Genomic DNA, 23,085 nt, shown 5'->3' with positions numbered 1-23,085 from the left:
TCAGCATGTATGTATTCTAGAGTTCCTCTTGAAACATGTGCACCAATGCTGAATTTAACTCTTGAGGATTTGCCTAGGATACACTCCTCACAAAATTTCAAGGACTGTTTTATCTTCACCCAAGACTCCCTGTTTTGATAGTTCTCTCAAGCCTCTTTCACTCATATGGCCTAATCTAAAGTGCCACAATAAGGTTTTGTTTAGGTTCTGGTTTGAAACTCCAACATCTCCTGTGACTACAGACCCCTGGAGCACATATAGGCCATTGTCTAAGTTTCCTTTCATCAACACCATAGACCCTTTTAACACCTTTAAAGTGCCTGACTCAAGCTTGATTACACACCCCATTTTGTCAAGCATGCCAAGAGAAATTAAGTTCCTCTTTAAATCAGGGATGTGTCTTACATTTGTTAATTCTCTTATTGTGCCATCAAGCATTTTCAGTTTAATGGTGCCCCTGCCAATTACTCCACAACTAGCATCATTTCCCATTACAACTATCCCACCATCATAGGTTTCATAGTTCTTAAAGAAATCTCTATTAAGGCACATATGGAATGAACAACCAGAATCTAAAACCCAGTTACCTCTAGATGCACCATCAGAGACTATGAGAACCCCAGCAGAGTCATAACCATCAGATTCTTGTCCTTCTGATGCAACAGCAGCATCACCAGTTTTCTCTTTTGTTTCTTTACCTTTGTATTTCCTCTCTGGACAGTCTTTCTTGAAGTGGCCTTCCTTGTGGCAATGGAAGCACTTCATGTTCTTGGGTCTGGACTTGGATATTTTCTTCTTTCCCTTACCACCTTCTCTATTTTATGGCCTCCCTCTGACTGTTAATCTTTCGCCATGACTTGTTTCTTTCTTTGTTGCAGCCTTGGAACTCAATGTCTCTTTCACATCCACCATTGAGAGAGACTACTTCCCATACATGAGAGTGTCAACCAGGTGCTCATAAGAGCTTGGCAGAGAGCACAAAAGAATCATGGCTTTATCTTCATCATCGATCTTTACATTAATGTCTTCAAGATCCAAAATGATCTTATTAAAGGCATCAATGTGATCAGAGATTGATGAACCCTCATCCATTTGCAATGTGTAGAGCTTCTTTTTAGTGGCTAACCTCTTAGCCATGGACTTTTTGGTATACAAGTCTGCAAGCTTTTTCCACAATCCAGCAGCAGTTGTCTCTCCTCCCACTTCTCTGAGTACACCATCTCCAAGACTTAAGCACATCTGGAAGATCATCCTCTGATATCTTTTTGGGTTTCTTGGGTGATGTGACTTCGGCAAGGGCTTCATCTAGGCCTTGATGTACCAACAGTGCTTTCATCTTGAGTCTCCACAGGTGAAAGTCATTTTCACCTGTAAACTTGTCTACCTCAAGTTTAGGACCAGTCATTTTAGATCAAGAATTTCAGAGAGAGGCTTTGATACCAATTTGTTATGCCAAATATCAATAAAGAACCGATAATGGCCCCCCAAGATCCACTCAAGAAGGGTTATTGTATCTAAAACTAATGTGAGCCCAAGCAATCAAAGCAAGTCAATGAAAGAATTAAAAGAAGCAGAAAGAACAATACATAAAAAAGCTTATAGTGGTTCGGCTATGGAAGCCTACGTCCACTGTGAAAGGGTGAATCCAAGTTTTGTATTGAACGAGTGTCTTACAGAGTACAAGCTTATTAGAGAAGCTAACCATACATGAACCACTTAACCCATTCCAGAATACCCAACTATATATATAAGCAATGCCCGATCATCACCTACAAGCTTCCCTTGTTATCCGTGAAGATGAACAGCAGCTTCCCGCGCTAATTAACGGCTTAACAGACTTCTGATAAGCCTCCCTCACACGTGTCTTCATCTCTGTTATCTTAAATAATAAAACGACACTTCAAGCAGCCGTTTTGTTTAAGTGAATCACGTGCAAACCACAAGCCTTCTTTGCACACACAGACGACACGGTATTCTTGTCATATAGCTATCTCAGGACTGTCAACCGACATGTCATGGTGTTAACAAATCTTCAACCGACTTCTCGCACTTGACTATAAACTGATTTGCAGTTCATATTCAACATTTTTAATACCTTATTTCATCATCGATGTTCAATCATTCCAGAAAAAAACACACAATTGAATGGTAAAAATTATAATCCATCTAAGCTCACATTGCTTAGTTAAGATCGATTCCCCTCACAATGTGGAAGCTTTAATTTCTTTTTGCGTATAGGATGGGATGGGGTTATGGTATGTGAAATGGGGAAAAAATAAAAAAGAAAAAGTTCAAACGTGAAATGTGCTTCTGTGTAGATAGGCATGATTATTGCTGCACATGGCGTGCGTGGAAAATGTTGTTCTTTTTTTAGCAACGTGAAACACATGGAATATGTTTAATGTGAGTTCATCCTTATTTCCGTACCACTTGCCTTATTATTATTTTTTCTTCCATACACACACATTATGCATTGATTCTTCCATGTCTTAAGACGATTTCAGATTCATTCTTCCAGTCTGAGTCGGACACTTGGTATCAATAATAAATAAAGATGCATTCGACACTTGTTTAATGGAAAAAATAGCTAAACCCTCTTGTTTGACTAAACTAATTGAATCCTCCCACTTGATTTTTAAACTATATCCAAATTTTCTTGAGAGTCAAACTGTTTTGCTGATCTTACTATTTTACCTTTGGTGTTTCTTTGATGTCTGGAAGATGAATATCTTTAATAATTTAATTAATTAAATAATTTCTTAAATGGTAATAATTAAAAATTACATGCAAAATTATTTGAAAAAGTAAGGGAATTGTCATAATTTTTAAATTAATTCAGAAATTTTTTCAAAACTCTTCAGAATTAATTTAAAAATTAAAAACAAAATACATATACATATACATATACTATTTTTTTGGAGAATAATAAGTTGAGGGTAAACAATAAAAATAATATATGTAAATATATTGTTTCAAATTATTTTATTCTTCAAAAAATAATTTTATATGTATGTATGTATATAAATTTTGCATTTAAATTTTTCATATATATATATATATATATATTGCATTTAAATTTTTCCCTTGATCACTTCCAATAATAACACTCGAAATTGTACACGTCGTATTTTTCTGTGATCTTGATTGTGTAAGCAAGCTCTGCAACGTCAAGGACAAAAAAAAAAAATGTTTACTCTCTTTTTAAAGATCAATGCGTATAAATTAGTAAGATTTTATATCTCTATACAATATGTTGCATAATAATATTGGGAGATTGCCAATTTTCCCCCTACAGTAATCAACATATACCATTTCTCCCCCTGTTGTTTTTATAATAGCCAAAACCCCTTCTGATAGCATAAGTTTATAATATTACCCTTATTTTCAACTACTCTTTTATTTATATTTATTATAAATTAAATAAATCACATGAAAAGAAACTAAATAAAAAATTAAGCATTAAAAACAAGAAATATATGTTTTGATATGAGAAAAAAATTAATAATAAATTTTTTCTATACTTATTTATTTTGTGAAATGTTTCTTATAATAAATATATAAGAAAGTTATTATAAAATGATAAAAAAATTATTATTATAAATTTTGAATGACAAATAAAAATTTATTACAAAATGTTTATTGTAAGAAAATGTTCACAAAATAAATAATTAGAAGAAAAACATTTATTATTAATTTTTTTTGCTCATATCAAAATATATATTTCTTATTTTTAATAATTAATTTTTTTAATTTAATTTCTATTCATGTAATTTATTTAATTTATAATAAATATAAATAAAAGAATAATTAAAAATAAGGGTAATATTATCAACTTATGCTGTCAGGAGGATTTTTTATCATTATAAAAACAACAAGGGGATAAATGGTATATGTTAATTACTGTAGGGGGAAAGTGGCAATCCCCTAATCATGGGAAAGTGGCAATCCCCGAATAATATTCCTCAAAATGGCAACAAATGAATATTACAAGGTATGGGCAACGCCTTTTATCCTATTCATTCTCTGACTCCGGCCCACTTAACTACTCTTATGTGGCTGCATTGTTGCTCAAGATTATGGCCAAGCCACCCCTTTCAAGAAATTCATAAACTAAAATTGAATGTAAGCCATGTTTTACAATGCCCTGATGTCGTATCTCTGTCGAGCCCTCAATCTCGTTCAAGGATTCTTTAATTTTGATTAGCCGTCCACATTGATCAAATATAGGACATCAACTAACTCTGACATAACAAAACTAAACATACGGAAAAAAGATTAACTTGGTAAAGGTTCGCTCGGTATAAGAATCAAATATAAATTAAGTCATTCAACCGAGATTCACAATCAAACTTTAACCATCAAAGTTGTTATCACAACATTGGCGATTCTACAAAGTGTAAGCCATTAGAGCATTCAAGACAATTGGTGAGAGCAATAAGTTCCTTCAATGACTGCTGATTAGTATTAAAAATTGTTTAATTATCAAGCGATAATAATGTTATTGTGTGCTTATGTATGATTTATATTTGTGTTCATACAATATATTAGGAATTATTAATTATGTGTTAAATATATCTAATTTTATGTATTTTTGTGTGTTTATTAAGTAAAATATTAATTTCACGTAATTCGAGGCTCCAAACAGATAAGCGGATGTCAAATTTGGAATCCGGAGATCCGAAAACCTTAAGATGAGTCAAGAACGGCTTAAAATTGGGCTTGTGTAAAAAAAAGTTGACTTTTTCAGTGGACCGAGCAGTGAATGAATGATAAAATGAGCTTACAATAGATATGAGTGCTTGGGATAGCTGGCAATTTTGACTAAATCTTAATCGTTCATAATTCAATGGCTACGATTGTGCCACATGGCAATAGTTGGTGAAGCAAGTTGTAGGATTCAAATATTTATATTCGGGTCAACCCGATCCACCCATTAACCCGCCAAATCTCAGCTGTTCTTTGGCCGAATCATACGTCTCAAATGATGCCACGTGTGATGTTGACTTTTGAAGTTTGAACAGCCGTTGGATGTTTATTTAATGGTTGTGAGGAGCGCATGCATGAAGCTTATGATGGACCGTGAAACACTGGATTATAAATTTATTTTTCTATAAATAAGCCTCAGTTTTATGTTTTTGATATCTCTCTACATCTCTCTTCTTCTCAATTTCTCTTAATCTTCTTGTAATCTTGTGTTTCCAGGAGTGTTTTTAATATTTTTTGTAATTATTTTTATAAATAAATTTAGTTTTATTTTCAATTTTAGTTGTTTTTATTCATTTTAATTATAAGTAATTTAATTATAATAATTCTTTTTATTTCAATTATGCTTAACTAAATAATAATAGTTAGGGTAAGGTGAAACTCTTAGGAAATAAATATGATTTAATCAAATTCTATTTTTAATTTTATAAATTAAATTATTTTCTATTTAATTTTGTACATATTTTATATTTTAAAATTTTGATTTATTGTAGACAAACAAAGGAGTTTGGCACAATAAATTCTTAATATCTTAATATACGGTATCGTAAAAAGGTATTTTGACTTATTGTAGACCAATTAAATTTTGGTACAATAAATACTTAATCCATCATAAAATTAAAGGGAAAATAATAATAATTTATATAATTAATCTTTTGGGCAATAAATCTAAAAAAATGGCAAAAGAATTTATTAAGTTTTATTTGCTACTAAGAGTAGATCCACAACCCTAACTAATTCAATTTCATAGTTTTATTTAAATTAAGTTGTTTATATTTAAGTTTCATTTTCAATTTTTAGATAAAATAAAATAAAAAATTAAATTTTTTCTCTGTGGATCGACCTCGGACTCACTAAGCTATAATACAACAAGACAATTTTATACTTGGGAGTTAAAAATTACTTTTAAGTTGTGTCAAGTTTTTTGCGCTGTTGTTGGGGAAAAGTTTTTATTTTACTTTATTTCTCTTTGTGTCAACTGCATTTAAATTATCCCAATTTTTTTTTCCCCATCTGTTCCTTTCTTTTAACATTTAATTTAACATTATCAATAAGTAAGAGCCACCCATTAATTGATACAGTGGTACACACTTTCAAGTTTACATTTGAGGGGTTCACCTGTTGTGCATGTCGAAAGAAATTATTTTTTTAATTATTACAAACTGACTTTACTCACAAATGCCCCATGCGTTCTTTTAACTAAACCTCCAAGGTATGAGCAAACTTTATTTACAAATGAAAGAGTTGAGTACACCATATGCGAATTATATATGGATGACGTAATAACCAACGCCTCCTAATTCTTGAAAACTAGAACAAACAAACCATAGTACATGAGAAAAATAAGGCAAGCAAATTCGAAGTATACTTAGAAAATTAAGACTCGGTCAAGCAGCTGAGGTTAATTGTTGACTGACTATCTTCATAGTTGGCCTAGACTCTGGACTCTCATTTAAGCAGGAAAACGCAACCTCCATGATTGATATCAGTTTTTCTTGAAAAATGCGTGATGGAGTTGGAAGCCGTGGGTCCAACATTTCATCAAGTGCTATGTTGGTGTTGAGAGATGAAGATGAAAGCGAAGAAAGATTCCTCAAAATGGCAACAAAGAAATACTAAATACCTGGTGCAATGTATCCGTATGTGCCTGCAAATTCAGTCCAGTTGGACGAGTCTGGCTTCAGAAACTTAGCAATTCCAAAGTCTGCAACATGAGCTTCATATTCCAAATCCAGCAACAAGTTCTTACTTGATATGTCTCGATGGACAATCGGAGGAAAGCAGTCATGGTGCAAGTAAGACAAGGCATCAGCTACGCCTTTGATCACATTCATTCTCTGACTCCAACCCAGTTCTTGTGCTGCTGCATCATTGCTCAATATCGCAGCCAAGCTACCCCTTTCAAGAAATTCATAGACCAAAAAAGAGTGTCGGGCATGTGAGCAAAATCCATAAAGCTTCACAATGTTTCGATGTCGTATCTCTGTCAAGGCTTGAACTTCGGTCAAGAATTCTTTTTGATATGCAATCTGATCACATGGGAGTGGTGATTGAAATTTCTTAACAGCTACGACTGTTCCAGATGGTAGTTCAGCTCTATAAACACTTCCGTGTCCACCATTTCCAATGCAATACTCTGCATCAAAATCATTTGTTGCTCTAACAATTTCATCGTACACAAGTTTCCCTTCAAAATTTAAAATAGAAAACAATCCCTGAGGGTTCTGGCTGCTACTCTGTGGATCTCCTGAGTCTGACTTCCGCTTTCGAAGAATGAAAATTGCTATCAACGCCATTGAAACAAATAGTGCTCCTAAAACAGGGAACACTATTGCAAACCACTTGGCTCCAGAATTTTTCTTGTGTGACGAGTAAACTTTGCATGGTTGCATTCCTTTCACACCTCCACACAATCCCTTATTCCCCTCTAACACTTCCGCTGGGGCATTCCGAAATGCTGTGCTATTTGGAACTGGGCCTTGCAATTGATTATCAGAAATGTCAATGACTGACATGGCCGGCTTTACAGTATTAGGGGCTTAGGCGAACTTTTTTTTTATTTTTATGAGGCATCTTTTTATTTTGTAATTTCAATACTCAATAAAACAATAAAGAACTGAAAATGCATTTCAGTTTTAATTCTTGAATTTCAACAAATAATCAAGAAGATTCTAAAAATTTTCAAAAACAAAATCTAAAATTTACCATTAGAAATTATACAAAAAGAAGCAAACGAATAAATGAGAACAATACTATTTTCAAATAGAATATTTAAAATGGTAGCACATAAAAAATTGAGATCATGAATTGATGGTTAGATAATGGACATGGACTTTGTATTTTAAGTAACTAATTTTTTCTTTTTCTTTTTTGAATGAACTAATGCATGTAATAATCTTCATTGTAGAGAAGAGAACAAGAAATTTTTCATCTATAATTTTCTAGATTATAAGATTTTTAGTAGAAATTAAAAGGAATACTCAAAGTCAAAGATTCTAATGTTGAATAATTGAGCTTTTTTAAGAAGTTGAAAAGATAAAAAATTTACTTATTTTTATTAGAAAAACTAATAATGAATAAATTAATGGATATACATTATTATTAATTATATCTCTTTAATAATAAGATAACCAATTATAGGTTTTTATATAAAAAATAATTATTATTAATTATAGGATAATTATTAATTAGATATATGTCTAATAGGCTTTTTTACCACACATATAATTTTTTTAAAAGATTTTATTAACTAAAGAATTATTACTAATACTAAAAAATTGAGGCCTTTTTAAAACTGGTTGTTGCTGGAATGCACGGTCTAATGACTGGTTGTTGCTTAAGCCCAAGTAGTGCAATTTCAGCAAGTTGTCGAGAATTTCTGGGACTGAATTGTTGAACCTATTAGCAGAAAAGTCGAGGTATTCAAGTTTAATGAGTGAGCCGATTTCTGTAGGTAGACGCCCTGTCAGTTGATTTGATTCCCTCTCAAAATGAGCTTGGTTAGAGAATTTGACTTTCCCAGTTCCTTTGGAATATCCCCAACTATATGATTCAATGAGAGATCAAGTGCTTGTAGTTGAGACGAGTTTCCAATCTCACGCGGTATACCTCCAGTAATGTTATTCATCGAAACATTGAGAGTGCCTAATTTTGGGCATTTCCCCCAATTAGATGAGATTTCACCGTAAAAATTATTGCGGCTGATATCTATGAAAGTCAGGTTAGGATAAATGCCCAAAGCTTCTGATATATTTCCAGTAAGGTTGTTTCCATCAAGGCGTACTCGGATCAAGCTGTGCAATTTCTCAAGCTTGTAGGGATTGTTCCTTGAAAATGGTTTTCATCAACAGTAAAAATCTCTAGTGCTCCGCCTCGACAAATATCGTGGGGTAAATAACAAGTGAAATGGTTTAGAGAAAATGTTAGCCAGGTTAACGTTGAATTCCCAAGGGAGGGAGGAATGGAACCGGATAGGTGGTTATCCATGAGACCTACTCTTTCTAGGTTGGTCAAATTACCAACAAATGGCGGAAGAAAACCTCTAAATTGATTAATGTTCAGATCAAGGTAGACAAGAGATTTCAAGTTCCATATTTCCCTTGGAATAGAGCCATATAGAGAGTTATCATAAACGTGAAATACTCTCAGGTTGGTAAAATTACCAACAAATGGAGGAAGAGAACCATAAAGCTTATTTTTGGCTAGAAGTAAAGATGATAAACTTGTTACATTACCTAAGGAATATGGGATGTAACCAGTGATTTGGTTAGAGCTCAACTTTAAATCAATGAGCTTCAAGTTTCCTAAACTTGACGGAATAGAACCAATGAGTAAATTCTTATAAAGGTACAATCGAGCCAAGTTACTCAAGTTACCAAAAGAAAGAGGAATTGAACCACCAAGTTGATTATTACTCAAATCTAATTCAAAAAGAAATTTCAAGTTTCCAATGTTCGTAGGAATAGAACTAGAAAGTGAATTATTATTAATATACAATCGAACGATATTGCTCAAGTTACCCAAGAAAGGAGGAAGCGACCCGTTCAAATGGTTAGAGTATAAGAAAAGCGCCTCGATAGAACTTAACCGACAAACTTCTGGTGGAATTGAGCCATCTAATTGACCTTCAAATGAGTCAGAAGACCAACCTCCAGTGGAATTTTTCCAGACATCTGATTGGATTCTAAAGAAATGTAGTTGAGTTTCGTAAGGTTACCAATTTGAGATGGGATGGTACCAAAGAATCCATTAAGACTGAGATCAAGATGCACAAGTTGAGGAAACGATGAGAATGAAAAATCACGAAGCGTACCACTTAATCCCGTATTTCTGAGGGTGATGTTGGTGACTCTTCCAGCGTCATTGCAATTGATTCCATACCAAGCACACGGGCTTATTTTGGACGAAACATTAGTGGTGGCGTTAGTCCAGGAAGGAAGGAGAGATAGGTTATGGCTTTGAAGGCTGGCTTTCCATTTGAGAAGAGCATCAGCTTCTTTATTAGATTCTGAAGAAATAGTTATTAAAAAACTTAACACCAAAAATAGGATCAACAAAACAAGCGAAGGAACTATTATATTGAGGGTTGGTGACCCCATTGATATTACAAAAACACAATTAAATAAATAAAGTTAAACCAAGTTTTATTGAAATTCAAAAGATCTTTTGATGACTCTTAGCTTTTGGAAAACATATACTGTTTGGGGGATATACTTCGACGAGACCAGCCGTGATGAGCAGATACCTATTAGCAGGGTTCCCAAGAACAGGTATGTCTTGCAGAAGTCTATTAGCAGGAGAACAGGACCAGGAATATTCTGTTCGTCTACGAATACGCCATCGGCGAGGCCGGTCTCTTGCTAATGGTTGAGCCTCCTGCTAATGGGTGAGGCGAGGAGACCCGGTCAACGACAGTTGGCGAGACGTGCACTCCAACCCGAGAATCAAGGCATGACGACCACGCGACCACCCACGATTATGGAAACGAAATATCCACTTCTGAGAGATGGGAAGGTAATGGGCGTGGATTGAGGGAAGGTCTGAACTCATGAGAAGCCTATAAAAAGGTGGCCAACGAAGGTAAAAGGGTTGGAACTTTTGATATTGAAACTGAAATAAAAAGAGCATTTAATAATCCCAAAAACAAGCCTTAAGATTAGTGGCTAACATTCCCAGGAGCACAAAACCTTCATTTCTGACTTGAGCGTCGGAGAGTTTATGCCGGAAAAACAACCGGCGTGCTCTGACTTATTTCTGTGTACGCAGTAATTTTTAGAGAAGAAAGCATACGAGGAGAGATCCTGGTCGTGGTCAAGTTGATTGAGCAGAGATCTTGGTCGTGGTCGAAAGAGTAACCAGAATCTCGCATCAACATTTTGGCGCCGTTTGTGGGGAGCTGATCAAAAAGCTTCTATTGACAGAGAGAGGAAAAGCAAAGCAAGAGAAGAAACAATGGATATAGGAGGAAGTAGTGCACAAGGAGGTGATATGAGGCTTAACGAATCCGTGACGTTGAGGGAGATAGCCATTGAAGCACGGGAAAAAGCCATGCATGACCCAATGGAACGGATGGAAAAGCAGATGGAGTCCCTGACAACCATCTTACATGAACTGAGAAGTGAACGAAGGGGAACCCATGAGGAAAGGGTGAGAGGTGGCGGAGTGGCACCAGGGCACGATGGTATGATGAGAAGTCAGACCACCAGGAGATTTGGTGGTGAGAGAGGTAACTTATCTCTACGGGGAGGAATTCATAGAGAAGAAGAACAATCCCCAGGAAGACAGATTTTTGATGAGGATGACGGGGTGGTGAATGTGGAGGAAATAGAGCTCAGGCAACACTTACATGATGTAGAGCAAGAGCGGGATCAAGTTGCAGCACGTGACCTTGGTCGTGCAGTGCAGCCGAAGGAGGAAGTGCGCAGACTAGCGCAGGTAATTGATGATATGCAAGGAAGGAGTAGAGCACCTGGTTGGAGGATAATGCTGGATGGAGAATCTCCGCTCTCGGCAGAGATCATGAGGGCAGTCATTCCAAGAGATTTTCGCCTCCCAGACCTTAGATATTCGGGGCGAACTGATCCGTTGGTGCACATAGAGCGCTTTAACGACATAACCGGGGTGCAAGGACTATCTCAAGCCCAAAGATGCAGGGTGTTCCCACTATCTCTAGAGGGACGAGCACGCGAGTGGTACAGGAAACTTCCTCGGGGGAGCATTAAAACCTTCGAGCAGATGTGCCAGAAATTTATAGAGCAGTTTCGTGGGGCAATGGCACCGGAAGATGATATGATGGAGCTGGCGAGCATGAACCGGAGAGAGGAGGAAACCCTTCGGGAATTCATCAAAAGGTTCCACCGTGTTGTCCTCGACTTGGGAGCCTTCAACTATCCTCAGGCATTAAGGGGGTTGAAAGAATGAGTTAAGATAGGACGGCTGTGGTATAACTTGAGAAGCCCAGCTATTCAGACATATTCAGCTGCTTATGAGCAGGCTAAGAGAGACATAGAAATCGAGGAGGAAAAGGCAGCACGGATTAAGACAGAGCAGCTGGAAGGATTAAAAAGGAAAGAGAAGAGAGCCGTACCAGGAAATGGGCCGATTAAGCGGAGGGACCACCATGCCTTAGGTAGTGGTACAGGAGGTCGGGTAACCTCTTACCAGCCTCATCAGAGGCCACTATAGTATCAGCGCAGCAGGGCGCAACCTCCTCGCTCACCAGCTAGGGAGCCTTGGAGAAGGCATGACGCGGCATATAGTCATCTTCACCCACACCCCTATGGTAGTAGAGGGAGCATACCAGAAGCGCTGCTACCACCTCCAACTCAGAATGGCACAAACAGAGAAAGGGCAGTGCACATGATCGACCAGAACCAAGACTATGGGCGGTATACTTCCTTGAAAATCTCCCTAGACGAGGTGTACGAGGCCATAAAGGACCGGGATTACTGTACCTCCCGGCCCCAATAACAAAGCTACCTAGCAGGAGGGATAAGGGGCGCTATTGCAAGTTCCATGGTACTCATGGCCATACCACAACAGAATGCAGAGACCTCAAGACCCACGTTGAAGATTTGGTGAGAAATCGTACCTGGACGAGTTTATAGATGGGACTTTTCCAACGGTAGCCTCGACATGTGAAGAGGAGCAGGGTAACAGGAACTTGAGTCACGAGCAGCCTATAGTAAGAGTGATTGCTGGGGGTCCAACGTTGGCCGGAGATTCCAACAGATCGAGGAAGAACTATGCTAGATATGCCATGACTAGTAAAGAGGTATTCTTCAATACCCAAGCAGCCAAACGAGCAAGAGTCAGGCAAGTGCCAATCGTGTGGACAGATGAGGATGAAGAAGGGATTTTATACCCACACGAGGATGCCTTAGTCATCAAGGCCACCGTTGCTAGCAAGAAGTTTGACCGGATACTGGTTGACACACGAAGCTCAGTTGATGTGTTGTTTAACTCAACTCTGGAGGAGATGGAAATAGCAGACCTGAGGTTAGAGCACACCAATACCTCCTTGAAGGGATTTGGAGGAGAAAAGCTGGTCCCCTTGGGCGTGGTCGAGCTGCCTATCACGATTGGAAGATCCCCGACAGAAAGGACTATGATACTGGATTTTGTGGTAGTCGATGAAGAGGGTCCTTACCAGATGATCCTAGGCCGACCGTTTCTGAGAATGAGCAAAGTGGTGCTGTCCAGCTCTCAAGTACCGGGTGAATGGGGTAGTTGGAGTGGTACGAGGAGACCAGAGAATCGCACGAAGCTATTACTCCTCGGCAGCAAGGGAAGCAATGCAGATAACATCCCTTGATACCTGAGTGAGAGCCAAGAATGGCAAACAAGAACCTGTAGAGGAGTTGGAGACAGTAAGCCTGGGACCAGAGGATCCGTGAAAAACGATCCGAATTGGGTCGAGGCTTAAAGAAGAGCAGAAGTAGGAATTGGTGCAATGCTTGCGGGCTCATGCAGATGTGTTTGCTTGGACACATGAAGACATGCCAGGGATCGACCTTGAGGTCGCATGTCATAAGCTGACAATAAAGAAATGTGCTCGGGCAGTAAGACAGAAAAGGAGGTGCTTCAACCAGGAGAGGTATGAGGCTATAAACGGCGAGGAGGAGAAGCTCTTGAAAGCAGGGTTCATTCGAGAAGTCAATTATCTTGAGTGGATATCGAATGTGGTGTTAGTAAAAAAGGCTAATGGCAAGTGGAGGATGTGCGTGGATTTCACGGACCTCAACAAGGCGTGCCCGAAAAACAGTTTTCCCTTACCAAAGATCGACCAGCTTGTAGACTCAACAACTAGACATGGCCTGCTCAACTTCATGGACACATTCTCGGGATACAACCAAATCCCCATGTTCGAGCAGGATGAGGAGAGCACGACATTTATTACTAACCAGGGTCTTTTCTATTACAGGGTAATGTCATTCGGTCTTAAAAATACGGGGGCCATGTTGTGAAAATTTTAATATACTCGCAAGCGCACGAGTCTAGAAATAGAATAGTGGTAACGAGGTCGATCCCACAGGGATTGTTATATATGAAAAGTCTAATTTAAATCTAAAATTAATATTAATTCTAACCTAGTTGAGCAAATTGAGTTTTTAAGAAAATTAAACCAATTAAACTAAGGAAGCAATTAAAATAAAGGAGAATTCAATAAGATAAGAATTACCAAGGTTTCAGAATCCACCACTATTCAACTAGTAATTATCTAATTATTAATTAATCCCCAATTTTAGAGTGACAACTCGAAATCAATCTATGTCATTGATATAACAATTAAGCCCAAGTAATTAAATCTAATGTAGGTTCTTTTTCTGCTTAATAATATGATATCTAAGAATCTCATGTAAACATATTGAATAACAAAGAGTCAAAGTTTCCTAAGCACTCCATGTAAACAATTTAATGAAAGACATAGAGTCAAAGATAATCATGTATAAACTTTATAAATCCAAGCATAGATTTAATCGAATATTAATCCTAACAATCAATAATGCATGACAGAATTGATGAAAAGATTTTATTAACATCCAATTAATCATGTGAAATAAAAACCATAATCATTAAAGAACATATATAGAGAATTAATTAAATAAAAAGATAATTATTTCATTGAATAGGGTTTCATCCTTAACCTCAGTATAAGAAAATTAGCTAGACATACTTGAATTGAGAGCAACACAAGAAATAAAATCAGCCATGAAGCCGAACTGCTGCACTCGTCCTTTTCTCCCCTCTTCTGCCTTGCGTTTTCACTCCACTGGCGGCTCTCTCTTCTGGCAGCCCTCTCTTTGCAAAAGCCAAAGTTCGGCTTTTATAGCTTTAATCCCTAGCCGAATCCTTGTCAAATAATGATAGCTAGTGAATTGCTCACACAAGCTAAAATCAGCCCACTCTTGCAAAGCCCAATTAGAATTCCTTTTATCCTTCATGTGCTGGCAAAGCTTTTAACTTTGGCTTTATCACGTGTACTCCAAAAAGAATTTTCATTCCTTTTCCACTCATGAAAGTCAAGTGCGAGTCCCTTTCTATTGCTTTCCACCCCTTTTATCTTCTTTGTAAATTGAATTTCTTTATGCTCTTTTTATCCATAATCTCTAATTAATTCCCTATTCAATAAAACAATACAATTAATTAAAAATAACAAATAAATATAACTAACAATTATTTAATTAATGGTAAAATATGTATGTATTATATGCTCATCAGGCCACGTACCAGAGGCTGGTGAACAAAATCTTTAAGCCACTGATTGGAAGAACGATGGAGGTGTATATTGACGACATGATAACCAAGTTAAACATCCCGAAGGAACATGTCGAGCACCTCGAGGAGACATTCGGACTTTTGAGGAAGTACAAGATGAAGCTCAACCCGGAAAAGTGTGCTTTTAAGGTCGAGTCAGGGAAATTCCTCGGGTTCATGGTGAGTCATAGGGGGATCGAGGCAAATCCTGAAAAGATCCAAGCGATCGTGCAGATGAAGTCTCCTCGTAGCCTGAAGGAGACACAGAGCCTTACGGGGAGGTTGGCGGCATTAAGCCGATTCATATCCAAGGCTACAGATAAGTGTCAACTATTCTTTCAAGTGATAAGGAGAGGAAAGAAAACAGAATGGACCCCAGAATGTGAAGAAGCCTTCCAAAACTTGAAGCAATACTTGCAGGAAGCACCTCTGCTGTCCACACCAAGGGATGGCGATAGGTTGTTCTTATATTTGGCGGTATCAGATCATGCTACAAGTTCTGTTCTAGTGAGAGAGGAAGAAGGGGTTCAGTACCCATTATACTACACCAGCAAGGCCCTGCTCGATGCCGAGACCAGATACCCACCGCTGGATAAATAGGCACTCGCCCTTGTGGTTGCTGCTCGAAAGCTGAGGCCGTACTTTCAAGCATTCCCCGTCTCGGTAATAACAAACCAGCCATTGCGTCAAGCTTTGCACAAGCCAGATGCTTCTGGTCGGCTCGTAAAGTGGGCTATAGAGCTAAGTGAGTTCGACATAGATTACAAATCCCGAACAGCAATAAAGGCTCAGGCAATGGCCGATTTCATAGCAGAATTCGCAGAGCCCGAAGTATGTTTGGACCAGCTGGATACTGCTACAGACAGCAGCAAATCTCGAGTGTGGCAGATGTCTATAGATGGGTCATCAGGGGAGCAGGGATTGTCTTGGAAGGCCCAGAGGGGGAGGAGATTTCTTATGCTGTAAAGTTAGAGTTCACAGCCATAAATAACCAAGTAGAATACGAAGCCCTGATAGCAGGTTTGGAATTGGCTAAGACAGTGAAAGCAGATAGGGTGAAGATCAAAACTAATTCCCAGCTGGTCGCAAATCATGTCAGTGAAAGATTTCAACCGAGAGATAAGAAGATGGAGCAGTACCTGAAGAAAGTCAGGCAGATGATGGGGAAGTTCGAAGCGGTTAAGGTGATACAAATCCCAAGGGAACAGAACAGTCGAGCAGATATTCTGGCCAGGATGGCAGCTGTAGCAGACCCGAAAATGCCTAAGTCAGTCCCTTTGGAGGTGAAAACCTGCCCTAGCATCGAGCAGAATTTGGAGGTGATGCAGATAGAACAAAAATGCTCGTGGATGGATTCGATAATTTCATACATTAGAGACGGGGTATTACCACTAGATAAGCTACGAGCACGGAAGATCAGAGCCCTGGCCTCAAGGTACACAATGATTGATGGGGTGCTATATCGACGAGGATATACGCTACCGTTCCTTCGGTGCTTGGACGAGGATGACGCGGACTATGTACTGAGAGAAGTACATGAAGGAATTTACGGAAACCATTCTGGTTGGAGGTCCCTTGTCCACAAGGTTCTAAGGCAGAGATATTTCTGGCCGACAATGCACCAGGATGCGCAGGAGAAGACCAGGAGCTGCGTATGCTGCCAGAGTTTTGTAAGTTTCTCCAACCAACCACCAGAGAAGCTCACTTCTATGGCCTCCCTTTGGCCATTTGGTCAATGGGGAATTGATCTGATCGGGCCATTGCCAAAGGGACGAGGAGCAGCAACACATGCAATAGTAGCAATAGACTACTTCACGAAGTGGATAGAGGTAGAAGCCCTTAGCAGGATCACAGAGAAGAAGACAACAGACTTCGTACGAAGAAACCTGGTCTGTCGGTACGGGATCCTTTATGCCTTGATAACGGATAATGGCAAGCAGTTTGATAATCACAGCTTCAGGGATTTCTGCCAAAACCTCGGGATAGAGTTGATGTATTGCTCACCTGCTCACCCTCAGTCTAATGGACAAGTAGAAGCAGCCAACAAGACGATCAAGAGGCTTTTGAAAATCAGGCTTGGAGCAAAAAAGGGTGCATGGGTTGATGAGTTATCAGGTGTTCTATAGGCATACAAGACAACCCACAAAACAGCAACTGGGGAGACACCGTTCGCCTTGGCCTTCGGACATGAAGCAGTCCTACCAGCCGAGATAGGAATGACGACGCACTAGACAGATCATTTCAATGAGAAGGAGAATAACGAGCAGATGTGCCTGAATCTGGATTTGCTAACTGAGAGGAGGGAGCAAGCATCGAAGCGATCAGCCATTTACCAGCAGAGGGTTGCTCGGTATTATAACCAGAAGGTGAATGTACGGTAGTTCAAGGCCAGAGATTGGGTGCTAAGGAGAGTGAATCAGAATACTAAAGACTCAACTCAAGGAGTGCTTGGACCGAATTGGGAGGGGCCATATAGGGTCAAGCAAGTAGTGGGACTCGGAGCTTACAAGCTTGTTCGCACGGATGGCCACAAGGTGAAACGCCCATGGAATGCAGCACACCTCAGGAAATATTTCCAGTAAGACTTGCTCATGTTTTAAAGTTATCTCAAATTTGTTCTCGTTGCTATGCATTCTTATGTAAGTTAAATTCTGCAATTAATGAAACGTCGAGGAATTTCATTCACTTATAACTGTGTAAAAAGTTTCTAAGGCATGCAAAGACTAAGTCTCAAAGCTTGTCTTATGGCGAGACCAGAAGCCAAACGTGCTAGGATCTGCTCGACCAAGCGAAAGCGAGCAGAATCCCAAGCATTGAAAAATTTCCTAAAGCATGCAAAGGCTCACCAGGTCTAGCCTGTCTTATGGCGAGACCAGAAGCCAAGCGTGCCAGCATCGGTTCGACCAAGCGAAGGCGAGTAGAATCCCAAACATTGAAAAAGTTTCTAAGGCATCCCAAGGCTAGGTCTCAAAGCCTGTCTTATGGCGAGACCAGAAGCCAAGCGTGCCAGGATCTGCTCAACCAAGCGAAGGCGAGCAGAATCCCAAGCATTGAAAAATTTTCTAACGCATGCAAAGACTAAGTCTCAAAGCCTGTCTTATGGCGAGACCAGAAGCCAAGCGTTCCAGGATCGGCTCGACTAAGCGAAGGCGAGCAGAATCCCAAACATTGAAAAAGTTTCGAAGGCATGCAAAGGCTCACTAAGTCTCAAAGCCTGTCTTATGGCGAGACCAGAAGCCAAGCGTGCCAGGATCGGCTCGACCAAGCGAAGGCGAGCAGAATCCCAAACATTGAAAAAGTTTCGAAGGCATGCAAAGGATCACCAAGTCTCAAAGCATGTCTTATGGCGAGACCAGAAGCCAAGCGTGCCAGGATCGGCTCGACCAAGCGAAGGCGAGTAGAATCCCAAATATTGAAAAAGTTTCTAAGGCATCCCAAGGCTAGGTCTCAAAGCCTGTCTTATGGCGAAACCAGAAGCCGAGCGTGCTAGGATCTGCTCGACCAAGCGAAGGCGAGCAGAATCCCAAGCATTGAAAAAGTTTCTAAGGCATGCAAATACTAAGTCTCAAAGCCTATCTTATGGCGAGACTGAAATCCAAGCGTGCCAGGATCTGCTCGACCAAGCGAAAGCGAGCAGAATCCCAAGCATTGAAAAATTTTCTAAGGCATGCAAAGACTAAGTCTCAAAGCCTGTCTTATGCGATACCAGAAGCTAAGCATTCTAGGATCTGCTCGACCAAGCAAAGGCGAGCAGACTCTCAAACGAAAAATAACTTGTAACTACAACACTAAAAAGCAATTAAAAACATTTTTATTAAGCTGTCAATAACTTGCAAGGCTGATAACCTTCACATACAATGTTTATTACAACGCAAGATACATTCAAGAGGACGGCGGGTCAGTAAGCCGAGCAGCCTCGGTTGGCTGGTCCACCTTAGGTGCAGGGGGGTATCACCAGTTGCATCCGGGGGGGTACTCGCCTCACCAACATCAGCAGGGATTGCACGAGGAGGAGAGTTTTCCTCCTCAACCGCAATTGGCTCCACCCCTTCGACATCCTCTTTTGCTGCCTCCTCGTCCATGTGTTGAGCAACACCAGCTGCAAGGTCATCCATCTTCAGATCAGGGTGCTACTTCCCAAGGACGGCCATGATGCAATGATAGGAATGTCGAAGTCCCTGGTCGTATTGGTTGTCGGCTTTCTTTTCCAAGTTCTCGACCTGAACCTGGTGGAAATCACGAAGAGATCCGAGCTGAGCCTCATACATAACCTTCTGCCTTTGCAGATCCTCCTTGACCTTAGTCAGCTCTTCCTCGAGAGTAATAGCCTTTGCCTGAGCAAGAGATTCTCGCTCTATCAGCTTCAAGTTCTCGAGATTCAAGTCTCCTGCTTTCTTCTCGACAGCATCAGCCTTGGTCATCGCCGACTGAATGTCCTCCTTCATCTTTCGGTCATAACGGCCAACCTTGGCCTTATAGTAAGTGGCCATGCAGCCGAGATGGAAAGCGCTATACTGCATAGCCCCTACCAGCTCACCCAAGGTGCTGCCGTCAAAGTCCTCCAGGTCCCTCTTGCTCACGAGTTTAGAGAACTCGTTGATATAGGGGACCAAATATTCTGCTCGATCGTCAGATAAATGAGATCTCGGCCCGACTGGAGGAGAAGAGGAAGCGGGATCGGTGGCTTCTCTACTAGTTTCTCCAACTTTGGCAGGAGGAGGTGGTAGAGTCTTCAGAGGAGGAGCCTGCTGCACAATGTTCACCCGCTTTGCAGTGGGAGCGTCCTTGTTCTGGTCCTGCTTAGTAGAATGAGGTCGAGAACGTTTCCGATTCAGAGCTCTGATCATAACGTCCTCCATCCCAGAGTCAGTAGACACCAAACCAGATTCGAGCAAGTTGTAAGTGGTTAGCAACTCTCGGTGCGAGCAGAAATTGGCCAATACAGCCTCGACCCGCTTGAGTGGCCCAGGTTTAAGCGAGTAGTGCACACCCTAAGAACTTGAAATTCGAGCAGATATTGGGTTAGAGATAAATCAACAAAATGGGAACGACTATGGAGACAAGACATTTGAAGCGAGCAGGCAACCTGGGACCACGAAACGGGGTGGGACGCGGTAATCCTTCCCGTCAATCTGTACAACTTGACCCAGGAACCCCCAGCAAAAAAGAATTTTTTCTTCCAAGTCCCACCACCACCAGTTGAAAGATCAATTATGGGTTTCCTGGTCTTGGTACTAGATTGGAAGTAGTATCAGCCGGCGTCTTTGGGACTGCTCTTTAGCTAGTACAGGTGTTTCACCTCGTCAACTGTGGGCTCGCTTTGGCAACATCTATCCCACAATATGAACAGACCAGAAAGTACCCGGCACCCATTGGGGTTCAGTTGACCAGGAGCTAAATTCAATCCATTGAGTATTCGGGCAAAGTAGGGCTGAATGGGGCACCTCAGCCCAAGTTTAAAACTATCTAGAAACAGGGTAACATACCCCCTAGGAGGCCTGCTAGGAGTATCTTTTTTTCCTGGGATCCTAAGGGGAATTTCATCAGGAATACCGTATCCAGCCCGGAGACTAACTAGCTCATCTACTGTGGTCGTGCACGTTATAAAATCAATAGCATAATGTTGTGATATAGCTCTACCCCCTACTGTGCTTTTCTTATCTGGTTGCGACGTTCCTGGTGGGGACATTTCACCAGCATCTTCACCCTGGTCTTCACTCAAAGTGTCTTCCGAACCAGAAGATCCCTCGTCGCCACTATTGTTGGCCGAGGAGGTTGTTTGGGGAGACATCCTCCTAGCACTAGTCCCAACACTAGATCTAAAGGGTTCTAAGGGGAGCCCAGGGTCAAAGGCAGGATCAGCGAGCAGACTAGGTAAGAAGTCTAACTTGTCGTCATCGATTTCAACTATCTTCTCTTTGCCTTTTGACATCTCCTAAACTACGACCAGAACAATATCACCAAACACTACCCAAACAAAACAAAGAGAAAGGAAATTTTCTATAGTAATGTAGGAATGAGAAAATAGAGGTAATACCTGCAGTTGAGGCCCGGCGGAGTAAAGACAGGGGCGATAGCTTCTACACCGAGGAAAGAAGGTTTTTCAGTCACCGGAAAATTAGAAGGGGGTTGAGAGATGAATTCGTCTTTGGGATTTTTAGGTTCCTTAATGAGAAATAAACCCACAAGCTGTCAGCATTTAAAGGCACAAGTTCCAAGGGTCGCATAGCCACCGGTTTGAAATTCAAATTGAGGGATAGATCTCTGCCACATCACCTCACCCGAAATTTAATGCGACACGACTCCTCAAAACCTCTTTCTATCCCACGCAAACCAGAACTGATGAGTTTCTACTGCTGGTCCACTGCATTATCCAACATCAGAAACTGGGGGACTGATGTTTGGGGGATATACTTCGACGAGACCAGCCGTGATTAGCAGATACCTATTAGCAGGGTTCCCAAGAACAGGTATGTCTTGCAGAAGTCTATTAGTAGGAGAATAGGACCAGGAATATTCCGTTCGTCCACGAATACGCCATCGGTGAGGCCGGTCTCCTGCTAATGGTTGAGCCTCCTGCTAATGGGTGAGGCGAGGAGACCCAGTCAATGGCAGTTGGCGAGACGTGCATTCCAACCCGAGAATCAAGGCACGATGACCACGCGACCACCCACGATTACGGAAACAGAGCATCCACTTTCGAGAGATAGGAAGGTAATGGGCGTGGATTGAGGGAATGTCTGAACTCATGAGAAGCCTATAAAAAGGTGGCCAACGAAGGTAAAAGGGTTGGAACTTTTGATATTGAAACTGAAATAAATAGAGCATTTAATAATCCCAAAAACAAGCCTTAAGATTAGTGGCTAACATTCCCAGGAGCATAAAACCTTCATTTCTGACTTGAGCGTCAGAGGGTTTACGCTGGGAAAACAACCGGCGTGCTCTGACTTGTTTCTGTGTATGCAGGAATTTTTGGAGAAGAAAGCATACGAGGAGAGATCCTGGTCGTGGTCGAAAGAGTAACCAGAATCTCGCATCAACATATACCGGCGCAGAAAATGAGCACGTTGGACGCCAAATTTATAGAAGGCACACACAAGAGCAATTGAGAGGTCAACAAGTCGATGCATCAAGTTGGGAAGATTTTTCCAATGTTTCATAAGGTGGAAAAGTTTTCGAAGATTTGGATTTTTTTACATAGTAGGCTGAATATTATTGCTCTGAAATTATCCCAAAAATGGTTCCTTTGGTTACAGTTCAGTAAATCAATCACCGTTTGAGCCGAATGTCATGTTCTTCTACGTCGATATACGACTTGTAGTTGTCCATCCACTACTTGTTGGTTAGTTATTTTGATTATAAAATAATAACGACGTTTAGGGGACATATGCCGACAAGACCAGATATGGTGAGCAGGTATCTCGTAGCAGGATAGCACTAGCAGGAATATTCTGCTCGTTCACGAACACACCCTTCACGGGGTCACAGCGGGAGCCGGCCTCCTACTAGGAGCATAAGGCCATTCCTGCTAGAGGTTGAGGTGGGAAGACCCGGTCAATGACAGTTGGCAAGACGTGCACTCCTACCCGAAAATCAAGGCACGAAGTCCATCTCCATTCAGCCATAATGACGATAATGGGGCATCCACTTCCGAGAGTGGGGGAAGTGATGGACGTAGATTGTGGAAGGCCTAGATTCAGAGGAAGCCTATATAAAGGTTGCCAACAAAGGTAAAAGGGTTAGATTTTTTTACATTGAAATGGAGATAAAAAGAGCTCTGGATAATTAATACTGAAAACGAGCCATAAGATTAGTGGTTGATTTTCCCAGGAACCCGAAACCTAC

General features: G+C 40.4%; 3 protein-coding genes across 3 annotated transcripts; all 3 read right to left on the bottom strand.

Moving 5' to 3' along the window:
• Nucleotides 1-3,088: 3,088 nt before the first annotated feature.
• LOC18048058 (MDIS1-interacting receptor like kinase 2) lies at nucleotides 3,089-7,499 on the bottom strand. The gene is made up of 2 exons (XM_024187274.1): nucleotides 6,608-7,499; nucleotides 3,089-3,159 (listed from the first exon to the last, which is right to left on the bottom strand). Exons 1-2 carry the CDS (start codon nucleotides 7,497-7,499, stop codon nucleotides 3,089-3,091), a joined length of 963 nt encoding a protein of 320 aa, XP_024043042.1.
• Nucleotides 7,500-8,449: 950 nt separating this feature from the next.
• On the bottom strand, nucleotides 8,450-10,324 carry LOC112099803 (MDIS1-interacting receptor like kinase 2-like). The gene is made up of 5 exons (XM_024187273.1): nucleotides 10,320-10,324; nucleotides 10,182-10,270; nucleotides 9,701-9,991; nucleotides 8,921-9,608; nucleotides 8,450-8,810 (listed from the first exon to the last, which is right to left on the bottom strand). The coding sequence occupies exons 1-5, from the start codon at nucleotides 10,322-10,324 to the stop codon at nucleotides 8,450-8,452; spliced, it is 1,434 nt and encodes a 477-aa protein (XP_024043041.1).
• Nucleotides 10,325-19,370: 9,046 nt separating this feature from the next.
• On the bottom strand, nucleotides 19,371-21,172 carry LOC112099802. The gene is made up of 2 exons (XM_024187272.1): nucleotides 20,603-21,172; nucleotides 19,371-20,231 (listed from the first exon to the last, which is right to left on the bottom strand). Exons 1-2 carry the CDS (start codon nucleotides 21,170-21,172, stop codon nucleotides 19,371-19,373), a joined length of 1,431 nt encoding a protein of 476 aa, XP_024043040.1.
• Nucleotides 21,173-23,085: the final 1,913 nt, after the last annotated feature.

This window comes from Citrus clementina, unplaced genomic scaffold (genome assembly GCF_000493195.1).
Source record: "Citrus clementina cultivar Clemenules unplaced genomic scaffold, Citrus_clementina_v1.0 scaffold_3, whole genome shotgun sequence".
In the NCBI taxonomy this organism is placed as follows: Eukaryota; Viridiplantae; Streptophyta; class Magnoliopsida; order Sapindales; family Rutaceae; genus Citrus; species Citrus x clementina.
Note: the sequence above shows the minus strand (reverse complement) of the source record. Positions and strands in the feature narration are given on the sequence as shown.